Source organism: Lissotriton helveticus, chromosome 12, assembly GCF_964261635.1.
Source record: "Lissotriton helveticus chromosome 12, aLisHel1.1, whole genome shotgun sequence".
Lineage (NCBI taxonomy): Eukaryota > Metazoa > Chordata > Amphibia > Caudata > Salamandridae > Lissotriton > Lissotriton helveticus.
In genome coordinates, this window is record NC_136073.1 from 681,946,854 (window position 1) to 681,967,245 (window position 20,392).

Consider the following 20,392-nt stretch of genomic DNA (forward strand, 5'->3'; position numbering starts at 1 on the left):
CCCCCCCACCCCATACCTCACGGAACTCTGAAGTATCTGTCGCGGCGAGGCGGGGACCAAGCCCCCAACTGGGGGACCCAAACCCGCTCCTCCAATGGATCCCAAACTTACCAGCCATTACAGTCCCACTAGCTGACTATGGGTGTAAAATCAGTAGGGTAGGAGCCCACCTCAGAACTCCCTCTGACATGTTTAGAGCCAGTGTCCCACCAGGTCCATTCAGGAGGCCCCATCTGCTTGGTGACTGCCCTCCAGGGCGGAAGCGCCAGTGTTCAGCAATTGTGACCCGTCAGCCCCCTCCGCCCCTCCAATGCCGGACTGCGGGACAGCGACCGCCTCCGGGAGCGAGATCGTCTTGAGCCATGCCGTCGCCGCCTCTGAGAGCCCTTCTGCAAGCCCTCTCCCAATGACAAGTCTGAGTGGACCCCCGGTGGGGAGTGAGGCCGTACACACACTGTCTCGTCTGTCCATTCGAACACCTCCTTCGGAGAGTCAAAGAACAATGTGCGGGACTGAAATACCACCCGAAGGCGCGCCGGGAAGAGCAGGGCATATTGTAGCTTGAGCTCCCGCAGCCGGCCTTGGCCGCCTGGAAGGACTGGCGCTGCTGCTGCACCATGCGCGTATAGTCGGGGAACACCATGATGCGATGATTGTCGTAGAGCAGCTGTTCTTTAGCCCGGGCCTGCTTCAAGATCGTGTCCCGGTCGGGATAATTCAGGAGCTTCGCGATAACAGGGCGAGGCCGGGCCCCAACCGGCGGTTTCTGTATTAGCGTACTATGGGCCCGTTCAATCACGAAGCAGCGGGACATGGCCTCCGGAGGGAGCCAGCTCTCCAACCACTGTGTGAGAAAGCGCTCCATATTGCCAGATTTGCATCCCTCCGGAAAGCCCACAAAGCGCAGGTTATTGAGCCGTGCCTGTCCTTCAGCATCATCAACCCTCAGCGCCAGGCCCTTCTGGTTACTCTCCAACTTTGCCACCTTCTGTTTAAGGATAGTGAGGTCGTCTTCCACTCCGGACACTCGCACCCCCGCTTCCGTGATCCGGGACACTGCGTTGCGTAGGTCTTGTCGAAGCAGCATCACGTCTGACCCAACCGCACCAATCTTGGCATCCAGCACATCCCACGACTGAGTGATCGCTGCCAGTAAAGCTGCGTTGTCCGGCAGGGTCCCCGATGCCGAGCCGGTTGCACCCCCCCCCCCCCACGCCGGGGCCCGCAAACTTATCCATGGGCCCATGTGGGGCTGTACTGCTGCCTCATTCGCCCGTGTCATGGTTAGCGCCCACCAGCAGCTCTTCGGGGTCCCTAGAAGGCAGGCCAGTGACTCCCCCGCTCAGCAGCCCCAGTGCAGGCCGAACGCCAGTCTCTACGCCTCCTCTCAACAGAGCCCCGCACCTTCGCGGCAAGCGTGCCACCTCCGGGACTGCCACCAAGCGATAGGCACCACCGCCTAGTGGGGGGAGCAGGAAGGTCGCCTCACCTATGACCTCGTCTGATTGTCCACCTCGTCTGCCCCTCTCAGAGTCCAATGGCCGAGCTGCACCGCCAGTGTTACAGGCGCAGGGAAGTGGGGGCGGGGGGAGACCACCTAGCATCCACTGCCAGGCGCCAATGCCCTCCGGGGCTGCACCCTCTGGGAATGAGCCTGGCCGGTATCCCCAGCGGTCACCACTGCTCTCCGCACGCCAGCGTGGCCCGACCCGGCCACCGAGCACCAGCCCGTCTCACCTCTACCCCCTCCTCACTCACTCCGGCACAGCCTGCGCAGCAATATGGACGCCCGGGGGTCACAGCTCTTCAGGTCCCGCGGCCGCCAACTCCTCCACGGGGCCCAACACGGCCCCACACCACTGCCCAGACTCTTCCTCCCCTCGAGCGCGGACCCGCCAGAGGTCCAGGTTACTCCGCAGTCGGCGGGGACACAGCAACACCCAGACGCGGCCTTCAAGCGCCGTTACGCCGACCGCCGGCAGCCACTTCCGCCCGAGTCGTGCCCTACTCCACCTCCCGGCTGCACCCGCGGCAAGTAGGCCGTAGATCTCCGGGCCGCCACACCAGCCCACAGCGCCGCCGGCCGCCGGGAGCAGAACCAAATGAATGCCTCCGGGGTCCGCGGGTCAAACGCTCCCTCCAGGACCCAAAATACGTCCAAGGGAGCAAGGCTAGTTGCAGGATCAATGAAGGGCTAAACGGAGCTCATCAGCACACGTCCGCCATGTCGGCTCGGCAAGCCACGCCCCCTTGCCACGTCTTTAATATATTGAAAGTTGGTGTAGGTTTGGTGTGAAATATCAGCCTGCTTAATTTCTTGCTAGAATCAGCAAACGCAATGCAAAGTCATGTTGTTCCAATCGTCAAAACATATTGCTGTGCTTTTAAAACTCATTTCAATGTTGTTGTTGTTAAATTACCTAATATTGCAATTTGTAGTGGTGTATAATAGTATTTGTGAGACCTTTGCATTAAAAGAAAGGCCAAAGCGTGCCTTCTTGTTGCAACAAGCTTCTCGTGGAACATGTGCATTGACACTCAACTGTTTCTTTTGTTGTGTCTGCTGATGGTTTGTTGACTCTGTTTATTATTTGTCCTTAGGGGAAACTGGGAAATTGAGGGCAAAACCATTGTCCCTTACAAGAAAGGGGCCTGGTGTTCCCTGTGCACCTCAGGCAGAGCTGGCTGCTTCAAGTCGTGGGACCACCTCGGGGGACTCTGTGGTGAGTGTCTCTGCTATTATGGGGAAATGATTGATGTGCTACTTACAAGAAATTAACAATGATAACTCATTTACTACACACAGGTTAGCACCAGATGATTGAACTGTAAGTCAGACTTGTCTGAAAAGATGAAAAGGGAGGTGGCAAGGGGACCTCTGGAGTTGATGTTGCTTACCTTCAGTTCACAGCATTGTTTGTTTTGGTCAAAGTCACAGAAGGATCAATTGGACAATTACCAAAGGGACAATTAGTACTAAGGGGCCAATTACGGGTTGCACCTTACTGGCGTGATGCAAACTCTGCACCCCGGAAACACTGGTACCTGGTACCATGTGAAACACCCCAACAGTACCATGCAAGTATGAGTTAAACACCACTGAATGAGGAACAACTACCAGGAGCCAGGCTTACCAGGTTTAAAATAATCCCAGGCCTCTCAGTCCAGTGTCGATTATGGCTCTGGGCAGGGGGTAAAATGCGGCGGGTGGGGTGGTTTGGGGCTAGGGATGTAAGGTGGGGCTGTGAGCTGGGAGGGAGGAGTGTTCTATGTTCTCTCATGCCATAGTAGTGGGTTGGGTGGGCTTGCCTCAAGCTGCACTTGCAGCCAGAACTGCACTTGGGTTTACCAGTCTGAGTTTACCGCTGGTAAAAAAGGACCTAGTGTACCCACACCTCATGAAAACGGGTGCGGGAGCTATGGCCGATATCAATCAGCCAGAGTAGAACCCCACCCGGAGTTGCCAGTCTGTCCTAATCATAATCTAGTCCTGAATAGGATAAAATGGTGGAGGAAGAGGCAGAGAATGTCAACATAACAAGGTTAGAAAATAGTGACCACCCCTGCCAACTAGGGGTGGGCGGAATTTGTGTAGTCCCGCTACGCAAAGCTCCGCTAAACGGTAAAAAATCTCTGCGAGCACGCAAAAGTTGCGCAAACACGGGGACCTGCTTGTTCCGCTTACCGTTCACAATCCCTTTTTCCTGTTCGCGAGCGCTGTTTGCGTGCTCGGGAGAAATACCTTGCGAACACGTATTTTGAAAGTGCGAACAAGCAAAAAATTCCATGAAGCCGCGGATTGTGGAATTTTTGGCATTCCCGCGTTCTCCGCGGAGCGCGAAATTACCCAAATTCCGTGAGCGGAATGGAATTTACAGCCCAGGCCTACTGCCAACCCCACTCCCATCCCCTGGATACAAATGTCTGAACCTGAAAGTGGTGAATACATTAAGACAGAAAAATATTTCACTCCTATCTCCTTCATTTCCCATGAGGCTACTAAAACCGGTCCTTGAGCCCTCTGGTGTTCATGGTTGGCCGTGGTGGTCTTACTAACATGGCTTGCTTCTTGAAGCTGCCTGAGACCACCGATCCGTTTCAGACTGACCTTGAACAGCTTCTGAAGCATAGTGACTTTCAACCATTATAAGTTGGGATGTGATTAACACCTGTTATCTTGAGCTCAAAGATGTATGCCTGAGTCGAAGGTCGTCATTTAGGCATTGCTGTAGTTCACATTGACCGCCTGATGGTTTGCGCTCTTATTCGTAGTCCTGTTCTGACCACATAAAATGTACCCTTGAACTGTTCCTTCTCGGCTGTTTTTGCTGGCAAGTCCTGTGAGTATATTTTCAGTTTCTATAAAAAAAAATCACTCTGGGATTTGAGCTTACCTCTGACTGACATCTTGCTCCACCTTCTTAGCCAGGTTGACTAATGGTTAAATTTGCTTTAGTTATCTCCGTAGCATGATTTATTTGATATCTTAAAGAGCTGCAGGCTAGCTCCATCCATTAGAAAGTGCTAATTTGCGGTACATTTATAAAGACATCAGTTCTCTTGAGTGCAGCATCTCGTGTGTACTAAATATTCCATCTCTTTCTATTAGAAGTCCCGAGAAACCCCTGTCGCATTAGCTGCGGGCTCAATGGACACCTGAACATCAGCAGCTGTCACTGCGAGTGCCAACCAGGGTATACCGGCCGCTACTGCCAAGGTGAGTGAGGGTCAGTGGTCTCTGTCAGTGTCCATCTTTCAAGTGCCAGGCAAGCATCAGGCGTACCTGAAGGTATTGTGAAGTCCAAGGTGACTTTTTATAGGCCAGGGTTGAAACCCTCTCTATCACATTGTGGGAAGTGTAGGCTTTGTGTGGGGGAGAGGCATAAACTGCTTAGGTATGGCACTGGGGCAGTGCTTAATTTGAGCCGGTGGTGTCCGCTGCTCGGCACAGAAAATTACCAGCGATTATGACTGTCTGCCACATGGTGGCGCTGTCTGACTGATTAAGGTGTGAGCACAACAACACTTGTTTGTTCATTCAATTTACAATGACTAATACCTGCCTCCCAAGCCATCCTCTGGAGTAGCCGTGCGCTATAAAAATAAATGTATAACATAACAGTACAGAAATCATCTCGTCCTTTAACGCTACCATTCTTTTTCACTCTTCTTCACTCTTCTTCTACACTTCCTAAGCAACTGGCCCGTCCAATCCTCAGAGCGGCCACTATCACACCGGCCCTGCCCGGTCACATGATCATTAAGCAGACTTTACAGTTCCGTGCTGAGTGAGAAAGATGTAAACACCCTACGCGCACACCTCCATGCGACTGTAATCTAGTTATTCTTCCCTTCTTTTGCAGTAGTGGTAGCAGAGATGTTTTTATTCAAATACCGTGATAAAAACAAAAGAGCTGCAGAACTGGCGGACCACTGAATCTCTTCACTGATGCGCTGCTGGCTGTAAGCATGGCTGTAAACATGGCATAGATGTGAGCAGAATGTGCTCCTGAACGTTCACTTAATGGACTGCATGTGTACCCCCTGAGATGTACACACACTGCTCCTGAGATACAGGGAAATGCTCACAGAAACACGCATGCACACAGCTATGTATTCACTACATATGTGCCTTAGAAGTATACACACGCTGATACCCGAAGTACACACTGGCCCACCTGCTGTACCCCGCTAGTGGGGATACACTCTGTGCCCCCTGAAGTATTCACACTCTCTACCACCTGACGTGTACATGCTCTATCTCCTGGAACACACCTGGAAAAAATGCACATAGACAAACTTATTTCTCTGAATTATACACACACTGTATTCTTCTTAAATATCTGCTACATGTGCCTCTTGAAGTATACACGCAGCCAGTTCCTCTCAAGTATACAAACTTGGTTGTCCCTCAAATAAACATAATCGCTGCTCTCTGAGGGTGTGCACCGACCAGTGTGAACGAGACACACAACCACATTTACATTGCACACAGTGTCCTCAGAATGTTGTGTGTGGTGGTGTCTTCTGCCACAGGAGGGTTCACTTATCCAGTATTGGGGTATCTTTCATAGATTCACATGCCTGAATCATTCCCTGTCGCCGAAGCGGGAGTCCCACGGTATATAAAAAAGCAGTGCCAAAAGTAAATTACAGTAGTAGGCCCTATGAGGAGGCCTAGATTGTAGTAGCCTATCTACCTCATTATGCTAAAAAGACCAAAGTCTTTGCTCCAACCAATCAGCTCACAGCACCATCTAGAACCCTCTCTGCGGAGCCAGTTCTCCTCAGATTTTCACCGCATGTCGTGTGGAAGGTAGTCTCCCTGAGTCTTGACTCAGTTTTCTCTAAGCTTCAGGATGTCTGACAAGAAGGCCTTGTTTAGACCTTGCAGAACATGCGAGAAGAAAAGGGTCCATGTTGATGACCAACATAAGGACTGCATTTATTGCCTTTATCCTAAACATGAGGCAAAAAGTTGTAAGATCTGCCGCAACTTCCCTTCTAAGACTCTAAGGCAGAGGTCTTCAAACTTTTGTAGGTTGAGCCCCCCCCCCCAGCTGATTTTTTTTAGATGTTGGGCCCCCCCCACCACCTGACAAAAATTTCTGGATTCGACCGCCGCGCGCACATTCCGGGCATATTCAGCGAATAACATTCAGTACAAGAGTGCTAAGTAAACTGCAGGTTTGTGAGTAGGTGGGTGTGGTGAAATGACAGAGGCTTATTACACAGCTCAATACACCACTTTCCAAGATAAAATTGGGGGTGCATGTTAGTGCAGAGTGGGACAAATTAATGTATGGTTAGTGGTGGGCTTACTGGAGTGAGATTGCAGATTGAACAGTGAGGGGGACAGGTGAGTGAAGTGTCATGAGTGCAGGTTGAGTAGTGTGCTTGTGTGACTGCAGGCTGAGGTACAGGGTGAAAAGCGCAAGTGCATTGTGAGTGCAGAGTGATCACTGTGAGTGGAGGGTAAGTGGGTGAATGGTGTGAGAACATGGTGATCAGTGTGAGTGCAGGGTGAGCGGGTGAATGGTGTGAGTGCATAGTGATCAGTGTGAGTGCATTGTGATCGCTGTGAGTGGAGGGTAAGTGGGTGAATGGCGTGAGTGCATCGGGGTCAGAGTGAGTGCTGGGTGAAAGTGAAGGGCGAGAATGAGGAGTGAGTGGTCTGAATGCAGGGTGCATTCCCAGACACTTGAAGTAACTCAGCATATTATTGACGGCAGCGTAGGGTTTCAAATGTGTTAAACTATTGATATTATGGCAGTAACCAGGAATCAGGGTGGAGGAAATAAATAATGTGCTGATCCCTCAACAAACTTCCAGTCTTGTGATTACGGTTGCCAGCTCATTATTTTGATGTCACAGATGGTATAAAAATAAGCAGTCACCTAAAGCTGTATTTTCAGCACTTGTCTGTGCATACTTTGAACAGCAAATATAAATAGAAAGAACTTTTAATTGTTTTCTAGAGCTGCATGAATGATCCATGACTGATAATAAAAGGGAACAAAGATAGAAAAGGCACATTACAAATGAATCAACAAAAAGAAGGGGGACCGGGAGCTCGTTAACATTACAAATGAATACATACTTCTTATTTATAATCATATTTAGCAAGTTGAAAGCTGTTTAAACACATGGCTGGCTGGCATTTTGCGTGCCTGCCTGTGTAATTTTAAAATAAACTTTCAGGGACGTTTTAAGGATTTTGGGGCCCGTGGGCCAAATTTATTTTTGGGACCCCTGTTCGGACGAGCTTTGATTTTATGATCTAGTCTCAGCTCTTTCATGCCTTCTTTGGTCAAATACTAAATGTGTGTACATCGGATATTCAGGGACAGTGATGTGTGTTTTCAGTATGTAACACAACAGCAGTTCACTAATATTACTGTAAATAATGTGTCACCACCTTCTATTTCTCATATGTGAGGTCATGTATTGATCTAAAATAAACTTTTTATATGGAAGTCGCATGACGCATAAACACATTTTGTCTGCAAAATGTATGAAATAGACTTTTACACATTAAAAATGAATGATTGAAAAACGATATTTACTACATTGTGTTTAAAAAGGATTCAAGGTCATGAGGGCAAGACTCTGCAGAATAGAGCTGGCTCTTTCAGTCCCCCCCACCCAACCCCTTTATTTATTTATTTATTTATGCGTTTTTATATAGCGCAGACTTTACCCGAAGGGGTCAGAGCGCTTCACAATAGGAACATAACTGATACATGAGAACATTACAAGTGAACAAATTACAAACACAAACGCTAAATTACATGAGGCAAAAGTGCCAATCATGAGCAAACAAATACAAGAGGTAGCAAACGGAGCATTATGTCCCTGGAAACTTTGTCTCCGTTCTGGAAAGAGCTAACTCTCCCAGAAGGGGGTTAATTCACAGAGCTGACATGCTTCAGGTGCAGTGGGGAGCGAGGGGTCTCCTCCTCTGTTAAAACCAAAAGCGTGTCCCACTGCAGCTGAAGCTGTCAGCTCTGTGATTAACCCCCTCCTGGGAGAGTTAACATAACAAAAGAACGGGCACCTCCTGCCCCATCAATCTCCCCTCCCTCCCCCTTCCACATACCGGAGTGCTTCAAGAAGACTTGCACGGGCAGATGGACGATTACAGGGCACAAAGGTCAGATTGAAGTGGTGTGCGCGCCCCCCCTGGGAAGGTGTCGCTCCCCCCAGGGGGGCGCGCCCCACAGATTGAAGAACACTGCTCTAAGGGATAGGGAGGCCAGAGTCCTTTTATGGCTAAAATCCTCTTCTACTGATGATGAAGACAGATCCTCTCCCTCCAGTAAGAGAGCGAAATCTCAAGAGGATTATTCAAGTGAGGGGAGAAAACATGTTAAAACCTCCCACTCCACTTTAGGGTCTTCACAGAGATCTCCATCTTCTATCTCCGGAGCCTCAGCTCTCAAGGAATCTTCAAGGAAAACCGTGAGTAAGAGCTCTTCTGTCTCCTCACCTGTGACTTCCATCTCAACTTCTACTTCTTCTTCAATGGCTATGATCTCTACTACAGTCATCACCTCTCCTATCCTGTCTACTAGAATCTGCATTGTGGCTAAAAGAACTCTCGTCAACGACCCGTCGACGACAGCCTCGTCGACGAAGAAGCACTCATCGACAAAGAAGCCCCCGTCGACGAAGTCATCTAAGGTACCGTCTACGACCGTCTCTTCGACGAAGAAGCAAGGTCCATCGACGATCAGCCCATCGACGGCGGTCCCGTTGACGTCGAGTCCATCGCGGCGGTCCCGGCGACGTCGAGTCCATCGACGACGAATCCTTTGTCGTCGACGATTAACCTGTTGTCGACGACTGTGACAGTACAGCTATCAAAGTCACCATTATCACCGGTGTCATCAAGACCAATAGATACTGCTTCAGTTAAGCCTTTAACTGCGAAACAGGCTTTCTCTACACCACTTTCTTCAAAGACATTTCAATTAGTAACATACCAGAGACAGCAAGAATCTTACATCTCGCCACTTATGCCCTCTCATCTCCTAGAGACTTATGCTGATGACGAAGAGGAGGATTTTGAGGATGATGACAATGAGGGAGCTTTCGGAATAGCTCACCATCCCTCAGAATTGAATATTAAATGCCAGGAGGATGATGAAGAAGAGGATACTTATTCCGGGCATTATTATCAGGAGGACATTGTAGTACCTCATCATACAGAATACCAGAGGCGGTCTCAGGTTTCAGAGGCCAGTCATTTACCACCAAGCCTCATCCAGGATTTACAGGCTATGCTGGCAGACTATAAACAACATTTTCTACCTCAACAGGTCGTGCCTCCAGCCCAACCTGCTGTCCCCGTTCCTCAACCTGAGGTTCCACCGCCCAGGTCTCCGGTCACGGAAGCTCCACAACCTGCTTTGCCTACACAGACCCCGGACACTTCTTTGGATGAAGAAGTAGAGGAAGGAGAGTTACCTAATAATCCTCAGTTGGATCCGTGGGATGACTATGTTATTCCCATGCCGTCTCCACCAACCCCACAACCTTCAGACTCGCCGCCTGAAGACATAGGTGGATTCCATAATCTCATGCAGCGAGCTGCAACTAGATTTCAGTTGCCGGTAACAGTGGAGCAGACAGAATGTTTTCTTCATGATTTTAAAGAAGAAACTAGGAAGGTGTCAAGAGCCATTCCTATTATAGATTATATCTGGAAAGAAGGTGTCAAAGTGATGAAAAACCCTGCTTCTGTGCCGGCCGTGTTACCAAGGAGTGATAAAAAGTATCGCGCTCCTCTCAATAGTCCTGCATGCCTCAATGGACACCCGCGGCCAGATTCGGTAATCTCGCAGGCCGCGCTACAAAGATCCAAAAACCCAGCCACCCCCATCACTACACCACCTGATAAGGAGGGGTGTCGTTTGGACCTTATTGGTAAAAAAAATTCCACCATGGCTGCTGTAGGAAGGTGGACACCTGACTATGGTTACCCCAGATTTTTTGCCTTGTGTTTAGCTGGTTTTCGACTTAGTTGGCCTGGGATCCTGCTAATCAGGGCCCCAGGCTATCTGCTCTCTCTATAAAATGGACTCCATGTAGCTTAGGTACACACCTAATTGGAAATTGGGTCACTCTTGTGAGTCCCTGTACAGTGTACCATAGGTACCCAGGGCATAGGTGCACCCAAGGCCTACCATGGGCTGCAGCATATCTTTTGCCACCCCTGGCTGGCCATCCAAACTGACACAACTGGCTGATCACTCAGCTGGGGCAAGGGCGTGTAATCACCCCTTGCTTAGCTATAGTATTCCTATACCTACCATTATATGTAGACACATATGTACCTATAAGTCACTCCTATGGCAGGCCTTAACAATCCTGAAGGCAGAGTGCTTGGTTTTATGTGAGATGGTGCTCTAGCATGAGCTGAGCCTGTGTGCAGCTTTCTGAACCATGTCCTTATAGCTGTTCTATGATATAGCCATACCATATACTCTTAAGTGCATTATCCTTGCGGTTATTGCTAACTTTGGTTTGGCTTTATCAAAACATGTCGTGTAAGGTGTCATACGCTTTGGAATACTACCCCCTCGCCAGTTCTGGCGACGGGAGTAGCATTCCACCCTTCTAGAGGGAGGAGACATTTTGTTCCTACTAATCACGGTTAAAGTTAACCTGAGCCTCAGCATCACAAAATGGATGCTGCTGCCACAGACACAAGTCTGACCTCCTGCTGCTGGGAGTCCTTCCAGCGAGGGAGGCTTGGACAATAGGTTTCCTGTCTTGGGAAGTGCTAGCACCACCCCAGACAGGCCATAGTGTATTGGGGCAGGGAAGGCTGAATGAAATGAGACACTGCCTGGGGCACACAAGGTGTCCCATGCATAGTCTGGTTCAAACCGGTGCTGGGGCACTCCAGCCCCAGCTCTGGCACGAAACTGGACAAAGGGAAAGGGGTGTAACCACCCCCTTCCCTGGTCCCACCCATAGGAGGGACCTAGCAGGTAATCCAGCTCCTAAATTTGGTATATAGGTAGGAGCTGAGTCCCAAGACTTTAGATTTATCCTGACTGAAACTTGAAATGAAACTCTGGACCTTCGACGTTCTACCTGAAGATAGAAGACTGAAGAATCTCCCTTGTGGCCAAGGAGTGACCACCCTGTTTAAGCAGGCACCAACAAGCGATCAACGGTTTGCTTTGTCGACGCTCTCGCCGGAGCCCAAGCACAGAGCCTGACAAGACCCAGACTTCCAGACTTCCAACAGCTCGATCCACAGCAAAGCTGAGACCCGTGGAGGCGACGAGAGACGTGGGACCGGCCATCTTGGAAAGCCAGCAAATTGCTTTCTGTGCAACTTCTGAGGCACCCTCGAAGTTGTGCATTGGGGATTGAGAAGCCCCAGCCCCGTCACCAACTGCACCGAAGATCAGCCCTCCACACTCCACGAGTACTGCGTGGGGCCCTTCTGCATTTTCCTTCTCGACGCGTCTGTCCGGTCACTTTCCCGTTGGCTAGTGGCATCTGTGACGACGAACCTTTTGATTTACACCGCTGGTCTGGTTGCTCCAGACTGGCCCTTGCTTCCCTGAAAAGGAGAAGTCCATCAGACCTTCTGTTCTGATCCGTAAGCCATCTTCGATTCCTGCGTGGGTTGCCTTTGCCAAGGCTTGTTGACTCCAGTCCGGAAGCCGACACCGCCGACAGTGAGAGCCTTCGTGGGACAGTCCGTTTCCAGCTCCTGGTCGTCGTCGACACCTCCTGGTCCACGTGGCTGCAGAGACAAGCTTCACGACATCACCTGATTGCTTCGCGACATCGCCTGGTTCCTTCCTGGTTCCTTCCTGGTCACTGGCTAGTGACCCAGACTCTGTCTCCTCTGCTTTCAGGTACTCTTCATCCTCGATCCGCCCTTGGATCCACCCAGACACTTCCTTCCTGGTCGCCTGCAGCATCTTTCTTCAAGGCTCCATAGGATTCAGCGACGAAACCCGACACACTTTGACACCTATGCACCCGCTTCCTGTGGGTGAGGTAACGCGAGTACTTCGGTGCTCCTGTGGGTATTTACTATCCAAGTGCCTAACTTTCAAGTAGCTTTCTCCTTGTCCATCCGGAAGTGACCTAAAAGAACTAGTTTCCAATTCTTTCATTTCCATTCTAGCTCTATGGTAACTCGCGTGCGTGTAAAGACACTGCACGCGCATCCCGTGGGCCTCCTGCTCCCTATCCTTTGGTAGTACAGCGTAGCCCCAGCGATTCTCCAGGCCCTAGGCCGATCCTTTGTTTGTGACGTGGTTCTTATACCACTATTTTAGTATATGGTTCGAAGTGCCCCACTTTTGTGCAACTTATTGTATTATAACTGAGTATCTTGTTATGTGTTTGTGCCTCTGACCTCATAAAGAGTTCAGAGGATGGTGTTAGAAATAAATACATATATATTTTGATATACAACCTGTGTGGTGTCCTTTCACTTGGTATTAAAGGAGTTACATATGGTAAAACATCTGGCTTCACATGCCCTCTTGAGTTTAGCCTAAGACTGCTTTGTCCATGCTACCACTAGGATAGCTGGTCTATAAGGTTGACTTTACAACCATCACCATTAGGGTTGTTTTTACTGGTGCAAGGTGCTCACTAGAATAGCGAACATCATATACATACCAGGCCAACTTCTCACAGCTGCTGCCTCGATCAGAGCTGCAAATTCTTCGGCAATTATAGGGCGCTATGATCGCCAAATGTGGTCCGAGATGGCTGGTATGATTAATCAACTCCCAGAGGATAAAAGGCAGGAGGCACGCAAGATCTTAATGGAGGAGGAACGTGCAGCTGCAGAAACCATCGACTGCGCTTTGGTTATTGCAAATACGAACTTTAGACAGCTGGCAGGAGCTGCAGTTCTCAGACGACAGGGCTGGCTAAAGGCTACCACCTTTAGGCCCGAAGTCCAACTAAAGATCCTGGACATGGCTTATGACGAAGAGTTTTTTTGGAAACACATCAACGAGGCTCTCCAGGCAATCAAGACGGATACTTACACCACAAGATCCCTAGGTTCATTACAGTATAAGAGAGGATCTTTTAGAGGTGCTAGAGGACGTGGATACTCCTCTAGAGGAAGCTACTACCAACAAGGCAGACAATATCAGCCTCAGTACCGGCAAAATTATCAGTCTTCTTATCGCCAGTCCGGAACAGCTAGTTTCTCTCGCCAAGGCGGACGAAAGCGCACAAACAATCAAGGGCGAGACACTCACAGAAAACAGTGAGATCAGCCGGGCGCCAACATTATTTCCTTCCCTCCCTGTGGGCACGAAGATATCTGCCTTTCAAAAATAGTGGCAGCGGATTGCATCCGATCAGTGGATACTGGACTTAGTTCAACATGGTCACACCCTGGAGTTTGTCACCAAACCACCAATAACTCCGCCCAGGGGTCCCCCTCCCCCTCGTCTTCACTTATTTTTCAAGGAAGTTCATTCAATGCTCCTCAAGAACGCTATAGAAAAAGTTCCAGTACATCAGAGGCGGACAGGCTTCTATTCCCGTTTTTTCCTCATAAAAAAGAAGTCAGGGGAATGGCGACCGATCCTAGACCTGCACAATCTCAAAAATATCTCAAGAAGCAGGGTTTCCGCATGGTCACTCTTTCGGAAATTTTAAATTGCCTCAACCAGGGAGATTTTATGGCTTCTTTGGACATAGAAGACGCATACTTCCACATCCCAATTCACCCAAAACATCGAAAGTATCTCAGTTTCACTGTGGCTGGCGCCCATTATCAATTCAAAGTACTCCCATTTGGCCTCAAGTCGGCTCCAAGGATTTTTACAAAGTGCCTGGCCCCGGTAGCTGCAGCACTACGCTCATCAGGGATCCAGGTTTTCCCGTACTTGAACAACTGGCTAGTCAAAGGTCCATCAAAATGCAGGGTGCAGAACGACATAACAGTGTGCCGCAATCTCTTTGCATCCCTAGGTCTCACTGTCAACGAAAACAAGTCTCATTTGATCCCGAGAAGAATCCTGCTTTTCCTAGGAGCTTGTCTGGACACAATACAATGCAAGGCATTCTTGGCAGCTCCGTCTAGAGGCATTGGCCATAAAGCTATCAAAAAGAAAGTCACTTTCTGTTCTGGGGAGGCCATCTCCAAGACTTGCAGGTGCAAGGCAAATGGTCTCAGAAACACAAGAAATGCCACATCAACAGTCTAGAGTTGAGAGCCATCGTTCTATCTCTACAAGCGTTCTTCCCCAGAATCGCGGGGTCTTCAGTCCAGGTCGGAACGGACAATACCACCAGCATGTTTTAGGTAAACAAACAGGGAGGGACAAGGTCAGCTACACTATCAAAAGAGGCTCAAGAGTTATGGGAATGGCTGACGCTTCACAACAGAACTCTCAAGGCGGAACATGTCAGGTGTCTGCACAATACCCTGGCAGACAAACTAAGCACATCCTTGTCGGATTGCCACGAGTGGGAGCTGGACAACACGCAATTGATCAAAGTGTTTCAGACTTGGGGCAAACCAATGTTGGACTTATTTGCGACACAGCAGAACAAGAAATGCCGGAATTACGCCAGCAGATACCCTCAACAGGGATCAAGAGGGAATGCCCTGTCCATGCGATGGTCAGGGATCTATGCTTACGCCTTTCCTCCGATCGCACTGATTCCACGAGTGTTGCGCAAGATGAAATTGGAGAGCTGCCGTCTCCTTCTAATTGCTCCCAGAGTGCTTCGTCAATATGGGTTTCAGGAGCTCTTGTTGCTGTCACAGGAGCCTCCAATCAAACTTCTACCGGCTCCAACACTACTGTCACGCAACGGGGGTCAGATACTTCACCCAGACCCCCAATCTCTGAAATTACACGCATGGCTCCTAACTTCTTAGAATTTCAACACCTCCAAATTCCTCAAGACTGCCGGGACATCTTGAAGAAAGCACGAGCCCAGAGCACGTTGAAGACTTTTCGTCTCAAATGGAAGCGTTTCTACTCCTGGTGTACTTCAAACTCTTTACACCCTATCGAAGCTGAAACGGAAAAAATTCTGCCTTATCTTTTACATTTGGCTCGCTCTGGTCTTTCTTTCTCGTCCATAAAGGTCCATTTAGCGGCTTTATCCCGTTTCAGGAAAGTGGCTGACACTCCATCACTATGCTCTTCATCGCTAATAAAACAATTCATGAGGGGTCTTTTCCGGACTTATCCTCCAGTTAAACCTTCACCACCGGAATGGGAACTCAACACTGTTCTCTCACAGCTGATAAAGCACTCGTTTGAACCGATCCACAAAGCCGACCTCAAATTCTTGACATGGAAGGTCGCCCTACTTTTAGCCCTAACTTCTGCCAGGAGAATAGGAGAAATTCAGGCTTTCACTATAAAAGAACCTTTCTTACATTTTTCTCAAGAGTATGTCACTCTTCGAACGAATCCAACTTTCATACCCAAAGTGCCTTCTCAGTTCCATCTGAATGAACCAGTGAAATTGCGGGTTTTCTTCCCAAATCCTACAACCCCGGCGGAAAGAACACTACATTCTTTGGACATTAAACGATGTTTAAAGTGTTATCTTCAAAGAACAAAGAACTTCAGGAAGTCAGATCAGTATTCGTGGCTTATGACCAAACTACACTGGGAAAAGCGGTCACTAAAGCCACAATTTCCAGATGGATAGCCTCTGCGATCCATTTCTGCCATGTTAAGGCTAACCGACCACTACAAAGGCCTGTAAGGTCTCACTCTACAAGGGCTGTGGCAGCGTCTACAGCATTGTTTGCAGGAGTGACGCTAGAGAACATTTGCCGTGCTGCGACATGGAAGAATGTCCACATTTTTACAAGACATTACTGCCTGGAATCAGCAAATCAAGAGGATGCGGCAGTTGGTCAAGCGGTTTTACGTCACCTGTTTCCATAAGAACATATTCAGGTAACAATGTTTGGTTCATTTTATAACTAAACTATTCAATATTTTTGTAAAGATAAAAGAAATACATGTATTACAGTTTACTTGTTTATGTTATGCTAATATACCTTCCCTGTGGAATACTATATGACTACTCTGGAATTTAGTCATGGTTTTTTTTTATTAGTAAATCATTTACTTTGCAATTGTTGGTTGTTAAACATAAGTTTATGGGGGTGTAACACGATAAGTCTCCCACCATCCGCAACCGACTTTTGCCTGGCTTACTGCTTGCTATTCTGATTCAGGTATGTGAATGTATGGAAGATACCCCAATACTGGATAAGAAAACAAGTTACTTACCTGTAACTTCAGTTATCCAGTATTGGTATCTTTCATAGATTCACTTGCACCCACCCTCCTCCCCGGAGAGTCAGTTCTCTAATTTTGGTATACTCATTCCCACTTGTGCTAACGAAAATCTGAGGGAAACTGGCTCTGCAGAGCGGGTTCTAGAGGGTGCTGTGAGCTGATTGGTTGGAGCAAAGACTTTGGTCTTTTTAGCATAATGAGGTAGATAGGCTACTACAATCTAGGCCTCAGGCCTTCTCATAGGGCCTACTACTGTAATTTACTTTTGGCACTGCTTTTTTATATACCGTGGGACTCCCGCCTCGGCGACGGGGAATTATTCAGGCATGTGAATCTATGAAAGATACCAATACTGGATAACTGAAGTAACAGGTAATAACTTGTTTTCTTCTTTGCCACATCGCCTGGTGATTCCAGAACAGCACTCGATGTGCCAGGGCTTCTCTGGAATGTCCTATCCACCATGCCAGTGTATATTCGTAGCATGTGTTGGTCCTAAATACATATGTTTAGCATTATCCTGCCATCTAGTGTTGGCTCGGACATTTAAAAGTTGTATTTCTTTGAAGAAGTCGTTGAGTCACGAGCTATAGGGACTCCTCCTCCGTTATGTATTGCGCATGTTGCTTGACTTCTTTATTAGATTGTTTATTACACCACCAGGTTTGGACGTTGATATAGCAGCTCCAGGACCGAAGCTTCATTTCTCACCAAGGCCTTTGCCAGAGCTTGGATTTTTCTCTCCAGTCCAACACATTTCTGATCCGAACAATAGCTTTTAGGCATGATGTCTTCCTTTATAGCCATAGTACTACACGCCTGTCTACATATGCGTCCCCTTCGACGCACTCTGAAATCTCAGTAGTCTCAAGTGGAAGGACATCTACAGGATCTAGTGTGTGTATGGCCACCAACTAATTTTTTCCTGCAGTGGTGGAATAACAACAACTTGTTGCTAGGCTGGCCCTACAAAGCCCCAATTCCACAAATCACAATTACCACATATGCATCCCTTCCCGGGATGACGAGCACATATGCAGGATCTCAAAGTTCACTGTCTGTAGACAATAGCTCAAACACATCTTCATATCAGTCATCTACTGTTATTAGCAATTCAGCTAGCACTCAAAGCTTTTCGCAATCACCTACACCAGAAAGTATTGCTAATACGAACAGACAATATGACTGCAATGCATTGTACTAAAATACAGGGGGGGGCATATTCCTCACAGCTATCCCTCCTATCAGAGTGCATCTGGTACAGGGAAATCTATCACAAAATCCACATCTAACAGAATACCTACCTGGGGTAGACAACAACTTTGCAGATCTGCTCATCAGGATACATCAGCAGATGCACAAGTGGGAGATCAATGTGTCAATACTCCACTCTTATGTCAAAAGATCAGGCACGCCAGACATACACTTGATTGACACTCATCTCAACGCCAAATGCAAAAACTTCACCTCCAGGTTCCCCCACCCCCAATTCAAGGGCAATGCTCTATGGATGAATTGTTCAGGAGTATTTGCTTACACTTTTCCTCCTCTCCCACTTATTCCATATGTAGTTCAAAAGTTAACACAAACATCTGTAATACTAATCCTAATTGCCACAACATGGGCGTGGCAGGCATGGTTCATAACCCTACTGCAACTGTCTTTAGTGTCACACAAGGAATTGCCTCTTTGGCCACACCTACTAACTAAAGATCAAGGAAGAGTGATGCACCCTAATCCCAAACAACGCAATCTAGTGATGTGGCTCCTGAAATCCTAAAATTTGGGCATTTAAAATGACCACACAAATGTATAGATATCCTTAAACAAGCTAATAGGCCTACTACTAAAGCATGGTACACTTTAAAAAAGAAACGATTTGCACATTTCTGTACAATAAACACATTTATCCTTTAGCACCTACAGTACAATACATTATAGGGTATCTTTTCCATCTGCAGCAAGCAGGGCTTGCCTACACATTTATCAGGTTACACTTAGCAGCACTAGCTGCCTACATGCAAACCAGGGAATGTATGTCCCTGTTTAATATACCAGTATTCAAAGCATTCATGGAAAGACTAAAAAGAGTTATCCCACCTTCCACTCCACCAGCCCCAGCCTGGAACTTGAACATTGCCCTTACAAGGCTTATGGGGCCTCCTTTTGAACCACTTCACTCATGTCAACCTCAATATCTAACTTGGAAAGTTGCCTTTCTTGTGGCAGTCACTTCTCTCTGAAGGATAAGGGAATTACAGGCACTTCGTCTGCAGAAATCTTTCTTTAAAATGTACCCCAAAAATTAATTATGTGAACTAATCCAAAATGTGTACCTAAGTGGTCTCAACCATTCACACAGTCACACCATATAGTTACCAGTGTTTTTATAGTAAAACAAACAAAGTAGCAGAGCGGGCCCTACATAAATTAGATGTTAAAAGGGATATCATGTCTACATTGACAGAACAAATTATTTTCGAAAGACACAACAGCTTTATGCTGCTTTTAACAAATCTCACCAGGGGGCACCAATATCCAAAGTAGGAATTGCTAGATAGATAGTCGGATGCATTCAGACATGTTATCAAAAATCCAAAAGGGTGCTGTGATCGTGGGGCAGTGGCGGACCGGAATAACAGGCGTGAGTTGCGGCCGCTCCCCAGCCACCTCCTGCGGACTCCACCAGTCCTCGCTCCAAAGTCTCCCTCCTCTTCCGTGGTCGCCTCCTCTGGTTCCGTGTTCGTTCGAGCCTCCTGCCACGAGTTCTCCGCGTTGAACACTCCTCCCTCCTCGGCTCCGTCTTTTCCGTGTTCCGGCTCCTGGATTAGGGAGGGACTTCCGGGGTCACGGGATTGTGCTTCCGGTCTCACCCCAGTTTCGATTGGGTCCTACAACGAAGGACAGAGGGGTGGAGTCCCGGTTGTCAGGGACGCTACAGGGTCGGGTTCTGAGGCAGGGGATCTTGCTGGAGGACGCTGTATCGGAGAGGTAGGGGACGACGCTGTATCACAGGTGCTTAAAATACCACCAAGGGCTCATTCAACACGTAAACAAGGAGCCATTATGGCTTTCCAAGGAATATCCCTATGAAGGATATTTGTAAAGCAGCAACATGGAATAACCCACATAATTTACAAAATACTACTGTGTTGTTTTTAAACCATCAACATGCAAGAGTGGGTCAAGCTGTACTTAAAGCATGATTTCAAACAAGTACTTCAACCAATCGCTTGCCGCCACAAAAGAGAGAACTGATTTACATTCGATGCTAAGCATATGTATCTACTGCCAACACGTGCTACAAATGGAATATGTCATATACCCTGTAAGCATCTATTCGAAGCGTGTAGTGCCGTAGATTTATATGGACCCGCCCTCTTTCCCATAAGCTTTTGGTTGCATTACTTCATAATATTTTGAAACCAAATTTACACATTCACAATTATACACACTGCTCTGTCACTTTATTGCTCCTTTTTCTAATGCTCATCCAATGAGCCAAAAACAATCTAACAAAGGAGCCAAGCCCCATGCGCATTACACACCGGAGGAGGAGTCACTATACTTCGTGACTCAAAGACTTCTTCGATAAAACAAGTTGTAAT

The 20,392-nt window shown here is 48.0% G+C and overlaps 1 protein-coding gene across 6 annotated transcripts in view; it reads left to right on the top strand.

The window, feature by feature from the left end:
- The window catches only part of LOC144799177 (C-type lectin domain family 18 member A-like), a 901,971-nt gene that overhangs the window by 739,062 nt on the left and 142,517 nt on the right, over nt 1-20,392 (top strand). For 5 of the 6 annotated variants that reach the window (XM_078670425.1, XM_078670423.1, XM_078670422.1 and 2 more), the window contains 2 exons: nt 2,602-2,723; nt 4,610-4,717. In XM_078670425.1, coding sequence (XP_078526551.1) covers nt 2,602-2,723; nt 4,610-4,717 — 230 coding nt within the window. The remainder of the gene's footprint in view (nt 1-2,601; nt 2,724-4,609; nt 4,718-20,392) is intronic. The other variant, XM_078670421.1, reaches the window with a different exon arrangement.